This window comes from Saccostrea cucullata, unplaced genomic scaffold (assembly GCF_032062105.1).
Source record: "Saccostrea cucullata isolate Sc308-1 unplaced genomic scaffold, CSIRO_AGI_Scuc_v1 ctg671, whole genome shotgun sequence".
Taxonomy (NCBI): domain Eukaryota; kingdom Metazoa; phylum Mollusca; class Bivalvia; order Ostreida; family Ostreidae; genus Saccostrea; species Saccostrea cuccullata.
This window is the reverse complement of record NW_026925346.1, coordinates 53,596-64,553: the sequence shown is the minus strand read 5'-3', so window position 1 is coordinate 64,553 and position 10,958 is coordinate 53,596. Positions and strand designations below refer to the sequence as shown.

General features: G+C 32.7%; 1 protein-coding gene across 1 annotated transcript; it reads left to right on the top strand.

Moving 5' to 3' along the window:
• The first annotated feature begins 4,594 nt into the window (after nucleotides 1-4,594).
• On the top strand, nucleotides 4,595-9,567 carry LOC134268639 (peptidoglycan-recognition protein SC2-like). The gene is made up of 3 exons (XM_062750894.1): nucleotides 4,595-4,708; nucleotides 8,497-8,694; nucleotides 9,173-9,567. Exons 1-3 carry the CDS (start codon nucleotides 4,663-4,665, stop codon nucleotides 9,529-9,531), a joined length of 603 nt encoding a protein of 200 aa, XP_062606878.1. The 5' UTR covers nucleotides 4,595-4,662; the 3' UTR covers nucleotides 9,532-9,567.
• Nucleotides 9,568-10,958: the final 1,391 nt, after the last annotated feature.

Here is a 10,958-nt window from a genome sequence, read left to right as displayed (position 1 = left end):
AAGTATTCCAGTCTATTGAGGAGAACCTCGGCACAGCCAATAGAGTTTAATTATAACGTTATTTGTTTCATTTTCCCTATGCGGGACCAATTTGTTCAGCATTAGTTGCGGCGTGTTTTTTCGGATCAACGTGAACAGCATTTTCTATAAAATAAATCCCTTGAATTACATCGCCGCAAAATTCATGCGCATTTTGATTCACTTCATATCAACTTTTTATTGCTCGTCCGTCCCTCTATTCGCTTATCAGACGCAATTTTGCCTTTTAATAAAACAAAGTGTCCGATCTAAATCCTCGCCTAATTCCCCTTCTCGCCCCAGTCGCTCCTCGAAATCTATCGATAATATCACCAAATTGCAAAACCATTTACGATGATACGCTATTTTCCTTTGAATATAATTATCGGAATAAAGTAGAGAAATGGCCCTTCATTGAAACAATGACTAGGAAATGAGGCACCGAAAAAAAACAGATAAGTTTATTTAAATAAGCCCACAACTATAGTAATGCTTTATGAAAAATGTTATTTCATTGCAGTTATGGTCTGCTGTGAAATATATTTTCTTTAAACATGTGAAGGTTTGTCACATGACAGGAAAAACTACTCAAACAATAAGAATGATTTTATACGAAATTATGTTTAACATACTTTTTAATTCATTGATCAGACAAGAAGAAAACATATCCAAATGCGAATCAGGAAGGGTTGCACACTTCTAAACAAGTACCCAATTTATATAAATTAAAAAAATCAATTTATTAAACATTAACCTTTTAATCAATACGAACTGAGGAAATTTATTTCCTCAGAAATAATATTTTCTCTGATATAAAAGTAAAATCCATACAAGCTTTTACAACTGTTTAATGTTACCGGTGATTGAAGAGAATGCCACAGGAAATATTAACATTTCACATGTATTATTTTTATAAAGTGTAAAAAGTGGAAAGCAACCACATTCAAAACAGCTTGAATGCAGTAGCTTTCTACTATTTTTTAAGCAATAGCAAAATACACTTGAAATGTTAATATATGTAAATAATACAAAAGTATTTATTTCATTCCCCCAAAATATTTCATTTTATGCTAAAAAATGTAAATATTCCTGGCCCCTTAACAATAAACTTAAAAAAAAGTCTTAAGTCAAGATCACAAATAAAACTTGACTTTGGAAGTAAACAAATGAAACTAAATTTTTTCATCATATGATTGATTTTAAATATTTAAATCTACAGTATTTTTAACATTAACATATGCATGTTAAACCAATAGTATATGCAATATAAAGATAAAATTTACCATATTCAAAATCAAAATTATGACCATTATTATGAAATTATGTTCTGAGCTTATTGTCTTTAGCTTGAAGTCTTATTGCTATAGTCAACTTCAGTAGATTGCTGTCTTAGGTTCTGCTTCTGTCGTATAAAATTAGAACAATTGTACCATACTTTTTTATTTCTTCTTTTTTTATCCATAAAGTGTGTAAAAATTTGCAATAATTGATATATTGTTGATGTAAGTGTGAGTGAAGTGCGAAAGTGTGTGGGTGTGAAAATTTTCTGTGCAATTTTGATAAATGTATTTGATTGTATTGAAAGCACGGAAATAAAGCATTAAAAAACAAACAAAAAAAGTTTTTTGACTGCTAAGACATTCAGCTAAAATGACCCCATACAAAGGAAAGGGAGTTAACAAAACTGATCATTGTAAAACAAAAGTTGGACTAAGAAAAGATGCTTTTACAATGTAAGTATTCTGGTTATTAAGAATCAGTGAGTGACGTGGATGATAAATCGTCAATATACCGGTATATAGGTGCATCAGCGGCCTCGTTATCATCACCAGCGTCTTTATCACGTGTTTCCAGATTCGTCAACTGAATTGAAAGTTGATCGAGTCTGGAACCACATAATTATCGTGTGAATTAAAAGGGGGATAATTCTAACCCAATTTCGCTTAATGTTCAAATGATAACTTCTTTTTTCCACAGAGGCCTCTTTCAGGCAATACGAATAATACTTTTATGAAGTTCAAATAATCTTACAATTTCTTCATTATAGTATCGGGGTTAGCCTACCAATCTTAAGTCGCTACTAATGATGATAAATGGCATTTCATCGGAAATAATCAGAATTAATGCTCGTTTTAGTTAAGTATTCTGTCAAAGGCTTTCCAGGAGTAGCTGGATTGTCTTTTGCCACATGACAAAGCCTATGCCAAAGGGATATCAATTAAGGTGAGCAAACCGAAAGTAGCCGTCCAACAGGCGATGACAGTTAAAGCACTTAATGTGACAAATTTCCACGATTACTCGACGAGGAATTGAATTGAGGGACCAATGAATCGAATGGAGAACGAGCAATTGAATAATCACAAACTGAGGGACAATAAATGAAGCGCGGAGAAGCTACTCTGGCAGCCCTTAATAACGCAGATGTGTGGCAAAGAGGGCTCGTAATTAAATCTCCAAACTTTGCCTTTGAAAACTTGGGGAAACATTCTGTTCTATAATGTAATTACAGAGCAATAAATCGCAGATTTAATCCTAATCAAATGTCTATTAAGGCGAATTAGTGGCCCTCATTTCTCCGTTTGACGTCTCAATACCGGAAGAATGAAATCAAAACCTGGTTATTTGTGGTCAGAGATACATTTCCACTTGTGATCTTTATATTTAAGATGAACGTGTGTTTTATCTCAGTTGCTACATATAATGCAATTATACTACGTCATTAACGCTTCTTTAACAAGAGAAAATATTTATATTTCAAGAAAATCTTGAAATATTCAAGTTACCCGTTTTATGAATTTGTTTTCGAGTTTTTGAGGATGCAAATAAAAGAAAGTGTGTCATGAAATTGATACACTTAAAAGTCCGTATAAAATTAATGAATAAAAACAAAACTTCTCTCGTTCATGAGTAATCAAAGCATGCAGAGCCACGAAAGAGAGCACGAGGAACTTTTTAAGTACTAAGTAATCCTAAATTTATACATACTTTGGTTTTCACATGAAAAGGTGACGATAACAAAAAGTCATAGATTTATAAATTCTACTAGCAATACAAATTTATTATAAGGGCAAAATACGCTGATATAAAACATAAATTAAAATCGACGAATTACACATAGGTACACTTTGTTCAGCAGAAATCTTACAGCTAGTAAGGAACAATGATGTGTAAATGTTAAAGAAAAATATTATTTTGGCCGGGACGGATTCTTTGGCTGTGGATAATGAAAGACAACTCTTGTATCTTTCAGGAATACGTTGACTGAAAACAGCTCCCACAAACATTTTGAAAATGTAGAATAACAAACTTTGACCAAAATCATATCATCAAAACGTACATCTAAAGTAGACATTCTGCATATTCTATGATTGATATATTGACCTTGTCTAACAAATACTGCCCATTAGGAAATCAATGAAATATATGGAGATAACATACAGTATTCAAGATAAAATGTTCATTAAAACAATAAAAAATCAGCAACATAGCAAGCATGGATCTTTAACACATCAGAGGTGTGATCAGATGCCATGGAGGAGAGAGCATCCCCTGCTGACCGGTTACCTACTCTCTTTTTTTGTTATTGAATTATTAAATATAACCTACTTATTATTAAGAAATGCTCAAGTTTACTGATTGACAATACCTATGTAAATTTTTGAAGACCAGATTTTCCAACAGTCATTCCCCTGGGTACCAATTGCGTTCCGTTATTAGCAGATCTATTTTTGTATTCATATGAAGCAGAGTTTGTTCAAAATTCAACACATGAAAAGAAGAAAGCACTTTCTATGGCCTTCAACTCCACATTTAGATATATCGGCGTCAAATAACAATGATAATTATTTTCAAATCTTATATCACGTGAAAAGAAGAAAGCACTTTCTGAATCTTTTACTAGAAAAAGACGTTAATTATTATCTAATTACCAAGCTTTATGATAATCGTGATGAATTAAACTTTTCAACTTGTTTAACTAATACAGCAATATACCTTTTTCACCTACAAACAGAGTTTATATCTATCAGGTATCGATACCGAAGAGCATGTTCTACGTATAGACAATTTCTAAAACGAGGTAAGTTATTGACAAACAGGTTGATGAAGAAACAATATCTGCAGTCTCGTTTAAAGTCATCATTTATGAAATTCTGTAGTCGATACAATGACCTTGTCAGCAAATGCTTTCACTTTATCATCAAGTCAAATGCTGACTGACGTTTTTCATAATTGTTAGGCCATTATGTACACACAGAGTTGTCGACGAATTTTTCCTAAACATGACAAGGAGCACACGGCGTGTGTTACCGGTCGGCAGGGAATGTTAAGCACATTGAGAGGCATATAATAAAAATTGTTGCATGAAAAAATTTAATTTTCACCACCTAAATTTTGTATTTTTGAATTAACTTATAAATTAAAGACTTTTCGTTATCTCCATATATATACATAATTTTAAACAAATATTATCATTAAATTAAACTAATTTAACAAAATTGCACACGACAGAGAACATAATGAGAGTCTTATCAATACAGGTTCAAGATGCATAACACGTTATGGCATTTTGAAACCCTGCACGTCTTATCTGAAATCTTTAAGATCTCCAATCTATATATACTACAGCGTGGTGTGAAAGACGAGATGTTCATTTTAGCTATATTTCTATGCACATTGGTGCAGTATGAAAGTAAGTCATATACTGTTCTAAATTGTGGAGAATGACAGGTATACAAGTTAATAGAAATTCAAAATAGTTTTTAAAATAAAATCCTAATGAAAATTAAAATTCCTTATACTTTAAAAATAAGTCCTTGGCATCAAAATGTACAGCTCAATGCACTTTTTAAACTCACTTGGTTTTTTGCACAAATTAAAGTCACATTCTTTTTGCAATAAAACTTAACATAATTGAACTTCAGCACGAGACATAACCCTAATATGTATTAAATACAGTATCTAATGTCAAAAGTATATGTTCTTAAGAATCATTATCGTAAGTTTTCAAAGTCGATGTTTTAAAGGAAATTTTATTAATAAATGGTCTGATATTGTATCTATATGATTCTACAATGGGTATTTAAAAATTAAATTAATCGAGCTTTCTTTGTTACTATTAAAAAGTAGAAATTTCCAAACTGACTTTTAAAGGTGAGTATTTTTCTAAGTACATTGCACATCTTCCGTACTCGTCTTGGTTTTGTCGAAATGGATCGCCGAAAATGACAATGTTGAACAAAGAAAACATGCCAAAAGATAGGATAATAAGGTATTGTTTATCTTTAATATTAGCAAATTGTTACTATTCAAAAGAAAATTATTTTACACTTAAAGTCTGAAACTTTGAAAATTTTGCGGTTGGGCATATATTTCATGATGCAAGATTTCAGAAAGTAACCCTGAAAGAATGCCAGCTTTTTAACATGGAAAGCTGAGAAATACTGTTATCATCTTGCGCTTTAGAGTCATATTAATGCACAGAAAACACAGAAGTTACACGAACTGCACTGTTTTTGTGTCTAGGCAATGCAAATGACTGCTTTAAAAAGAACGGATACAAAGACGACTGTATTTGATGAGAAACCATGAAAAACCATTTGGGAGCTGACATAATTTATCATCCAAGAGCATATTAAAATCCTACCAATTATTATGTGTAAATTATGTTCTAAGTTAGTGATTTAAAATCAAACCAAATCAAATCAATTATTAAACTTTTTTTATAAAAAAAAAATTTGTAGTCTCGTTACTCAATTTTGCATTATAACAATGTGACTTAATTTGTGCCAAAAGCCATGTGAGTTTAAAAAGTGTGTTCAGCTGTATTTTCTATATTTTATACAGTATAATTTGTCCAATCCGGCTACCGCCGGTTCCATAAAATTTGGCCGGATTAGACAGAATCCGGAGTGCAGGAAAAATGCAGGAAAATATAAATTTCGAAAATTATCGTTGTTGTTTATTTACAAGTACATCATATACAAATTATAAATAAAATTAAATGATGGAATCAATTACTATTTAGGAGTGTAGAAATTATAAGATATTCTCACATGACTAACTGTATTTTCTTATTTGTTCACGAAGTTTGAAAGTCGGGTGAAATGTTACCTCAATCAAAATATACAGGCACGCATAATATAGGCCTACTATGTATCAAGCGGACCGGGTTTCGCTTGTCAAAGACCTCATTCAATGTATTAACAGTAATGTACAATTATTTATGATGTGCTAATTATTAGATTGAACTTTTAATTTTATGTAAAAAATTACGTCTTCCTCAACAGTGTTACGGCGCCATTTACAAATGCGTTCGATTTTCGATCCCGATTCATATTTTGATTTGTAAATCGCGTACATATATTTTTGTGTTTATGTTATAATGTGGTAAAAGGAGTTAAAACAAAGTTAATTTTTTTAAATTGTAATTTAATCATATAATATATTTTTCAAGTGGACTGTGTCACCGCCGCATTTCACCGAGTTCGTCTCATGGCACTAATAATCATGCTAATGTAAACACAGATTATCACATTCCCCACGAAAGGTGTTAATTGCTTTGAAGTAACTCAGGTGTGGCCGGATTAGAGGGAATAATTACCGTTAATTATGATCAGTTGGGACCAGTGTGGCCGTTCGGAATACAGAATAGACAGTATCCGGACTACACAGAATATTTTAAAATGAATTTGTTAAAGAAGTGCATGGGACTAAAATTATAGATGGAATGGACAAAAATTCGGAGTACTCAGAGTCCGGATTAGACAAATTTTACTGTATAAACATTCCTCACGATTAACATAAGCTTTTTTTTTCAAAGACAATTATTTCTTCGATAAAATTAATTGAAATTGATGTACGGCAACAACATAACTTTTTAAAACATCTTTTTCTTCATACAAGTACTGAAGTTGATATAAAAATCATGCTGAGGTTACTCATTGGCAACATATGCAGTATATTTGGAGACCAGAGCTATCAAAAAAAATGTCGGAAATACAATGGGGCTAATGAAGTTCCTTTTTCAACCTAATTGATCTAAGATTCAAGAAAGAGATATTTTTCAGAAGAAGTAAACTCTTACTTTGGCCTTCGACTCAATATTAAGAAAAAACGACGAATTATTATCAATTAACAATAATTACTTCCAATGATATGTCAGTTTTTCCCAATGAATATGAAATAAAGACATCTCAGAGCCTGTCTCATCTGTTTCACAAAAGGATAAAGACCAGCTAATAAGTAAATTGTGTAACAAACGATATGACTACAGCTTTTCCATCGTCACCTTTCCTTATTTGTGTAGCAAGATCCTCGATATCACCTGCATCTCCAAACCAATTCAATACTCGAGAGAATACTCCGAGCACGATGCTTTAAACCCGAGGCATGCTACCAAAAGACAGATCGGTGTAACGGGCACTTCAACAATTCCGTTATAAAGACCATGTTAGTACAAAGTGGTAACATTTAGGATGACGTGATTCATAATAATTTCAAGGCTTTGTTTTTTTTTATTGAATTTGGGGATGCTTACTCTTCTTAGGCACATGGACCCACCTCTGGGATTCCCAGGTGTCCATGTTTAGTGCTCTGTCCTCAAATTTGTATTGTTTATAGAATTTTTTTTCTTTAGATCAAACTCTTTTTGTTTTCCACACCGTTTTCAATTTAGTCCATGGGATATTTGTTGACCACGGCTTTGAGCTAACTTTGAAAAAGAATGTTGATAATTTTGCTTCAAAAATAATATGTGAATTTCGATGTTTTTAATACACATTTCTTTCACAATTTAAAAACAATTTACATTTGATGATTATCTTCATATGAAATTCTTGATTTCATTTTCAATTTATTTTAAAAAAAATATGAGAAAATACAACAACGTACAAGAACTAAGTTTAAGGATAACGCTGAAAATAGCTGAAAATAGACTTTTTAGGATTGTCATATTTACCTGAACCTTCAAAATTAAACTGGAGGGGTGACATTTACTATTGGGTTTTGAGAAGAAGGGAATATGAAGCGAGACAAGATATACAACTTTGCAATATCTTTCCTGATCGGTACACGCTTTTCTTTCATAAGGAAAAGCTGCTACTTCAGTTGCTTTCGATACGAATATGTGAACTAGTATCGGGTTTTGGTTTACTAAGCCGTAAAAACTACATTTTCTGATCAAAAGACGAATAGATAAAACTAGACTACTTTGCAATTGTTGAAAAAAAAACTACACGTTGATTAAAATGAAATAGTTTTAGATACATCAATATGAATAGAGATCAAACTCATAAATTCAATATTGTAATGCGCAAATATTGAACAAAGTATATTGCAAAACGTATTAATAAACTAAGGCTCCTATAGAACCTAAAATTTCTTCTTCTTTTTTTTTGGGGGGGGGGGGAGAGAAGAAAGGAACACTAGATGCCTGCAAATTCTATTTGATCTCAAAATGAATTGTATGTATATTTACAGGAGTGTTCAGTGCGCCTTGTAACGTGAGTATCATTTCACGTGATGAATGGGGAGCCAGGGCGCCCAATGATCACGACCACATGACCACACCCGTGACTGTAGCTTTGATCCACCACACAGACCGAGATCATTGTACCAGCAAGGCAGCATGTATCGCAGAGTTAAAGGAAATGCAGAGTTTTCATATGGATAACCAAAGTATATATAACATCATGATCCAAAATTTTTCAAACAATTTATGTACATGTAGCATCGAATACAAATGATTATACATAACCAAAGTATACATAAGTTATAGAAAACAAACAAACAAGCAAAAACAAATCAAAACAAAGCAATCTTCTTGACATGTTACGTCTCTCACCCGAAATAAAGAAGACATACTAGTACTATTCCTAATTAGATAAAACTACCTCATGTGAAAAAAACACTTTCTAAACTCAGTATTAAATATAAATTACTTTTAAAATCTATAAACTTATTGGCAATTTTATAAATCTATTGGCAATTAATTATAGGCATTCATTAATATTATTGAAAAGTATTCAACTTGGACTCTTTTGCATCTTGAAACTACTTGCATATATATTTAATTTAGAATACTGTTGATTATACTACATGCATATACATCGACATGTAAACTTTGACCTTTATTCCGCCGTTCTACTTTTTTCAGGCCACTCTGATATCATGTACAACTTTATGATCGGAGAGGACGGCAACGTTTATGAAGGGAGGGGTTGGAACACGGTGGGGGGACACATGCCGTCCTGGGGGATTGTCAGTCAGGGAATCGCCGTCATGGGCAACTTCCAACTGGTCCCCCCAAATGCAGTCGCCCTAACCGCCCTTCAGAATCTACTGGGGTGCCTAGTCAACAATCATAAACTGACAGCAGACTACAAAATTTATGGACACAGGGATGTGGCCCATACTAGCTGTCCGGGAAACAAGTTCTATGACGTCATCAAAACATGGTCACATTACGACTCTGGAAAACCCGTGCGGCCGACCAAAACTCCACACCATTTGTAAAATAACACTAGTAAAGAATTCGAAATAATTTGAAGTTCAATTCAATTTTTATGTACTAAAAATGCAACTATTGATCATAAGAAAAAAAGGGAAAACATTTAGAGGTGCGCTGAAAAGTCATTGACCAAGCACATACTGCACATGGATTTAGTTCAACTGAGGTTTTCTGATCACCTGCTGTCTGACGTCTTCGGGTACCTACGGGTGACCCCGTCCTTTACTCATTGGTATCCGACAATATCTGCCATGCCTCATTATGTCTGTTCGTCTGTATTTCTCTAAACCTTCGCTCCAGTAGAATCCTCATTGACAAATTGCATCTAAGCTTGGCAAGGAAAATTCTTGCGTAAAAAGGATTCAAAATATTCTGAATATATGGTCATATACTCTGTTGGAAGTGAAGATAACAAGGAAAGGGCAATAATAATCTGATAAATAAAACAATTTCCTTTCACGAAAACCTTGGAGTCAGAAAAACAGCTTTCAATCTATTTATAATAGTATATTGTAAAGCTTTCCATTCTAGGAAGTTCAGCAAAATAAAAGTTACAACAGAGTCGGACACATCTGTTTAATATTTCATTAGAAAAGACGTTATAAATTAATGGTAATCTTATTAGAACGTTTCAAAACGTGATGGCTTTAACATTTCAATCCTCAACTTCCCTTACTTATGCAGCAATATACTTGTACGAGGGCTGTTCAATAAATAATGTCCTCGGTGTTCGGTAAGAAGCAAAAGACGCTTTTCAATGATTTAGCCTTCATTGTTTTACTTATTAATATCTTTTAATTAAAACACATGTCCGTAACATTTTTAATCCAATTTCTGATTGTTTTTAGAACTCATATTTGGGTATGACCCTTAGTGTAGTGGAAAATGGCAGTCTCCAATGATTTCTTGGACTTGTTTCTTCCTTCTAAAAGGTGGTTTTTTTTACGTTTAGAAATAGAAACAAGTTAAAAGGTTAAAGATCTGGCGAATATTGTTAATGTGAAAAAACATTAACTTTCTGTTTATCCCGAAACCCCCTTTACTCTTCGGGGCGTGAAGGTTTGGACGCTGTCATGAAGAAATTTAATGTGGTGGATTCCTGATTCTAGGTCCTTCCTCTAATAAACCTTTCATATTTTTTTTTTGCAAAAAAATTGCTTTCTAGACGCCTCCAGAAATTAAACTGTCTCCCCGAATACGAATTTGAGCAAAAATACCACTAATATTTAAGAAATTTGTCTTTGGGCTCTTGCATATCTTTGCTCTTTTCCAACCTTCGCTGTTTTTATCAAGTAAAATCTTATGGTAAATTTTGTTTTGAGGGTTTTAAGCAATAGATTCATGTTCCATTAACTTATTGAATATCAAACAAACGTGGATAACTACAATTACTGATATTTTAAAATTGTTGTTAAAACATTTGTATACGCTG

Excerpts from the sequence above, each read along its gene's own strand:
- LOC134268639 (XM_062750894.1), top strand. The coding sequence starts at position 4,663 with ATGTTCATTTTAGCTATATTTCTATGCACATTGGTGCAGTATGAAA. Across the intron at positions 4,709-8,496 it reads CACATTGGTGCAGTATGAAA|GAGTGTTCAGTGCGCCTTGT; the intron begins GTAAGTCATATA and ends GTATATTTACAG. Across the intron at positions 8,695-9,172 it reads TTTTCATATGGATAACCAAA|GCCACTCTGATATCATGTAC; the intron begins GTATATATAACA and ends TACTTTTTTCAG.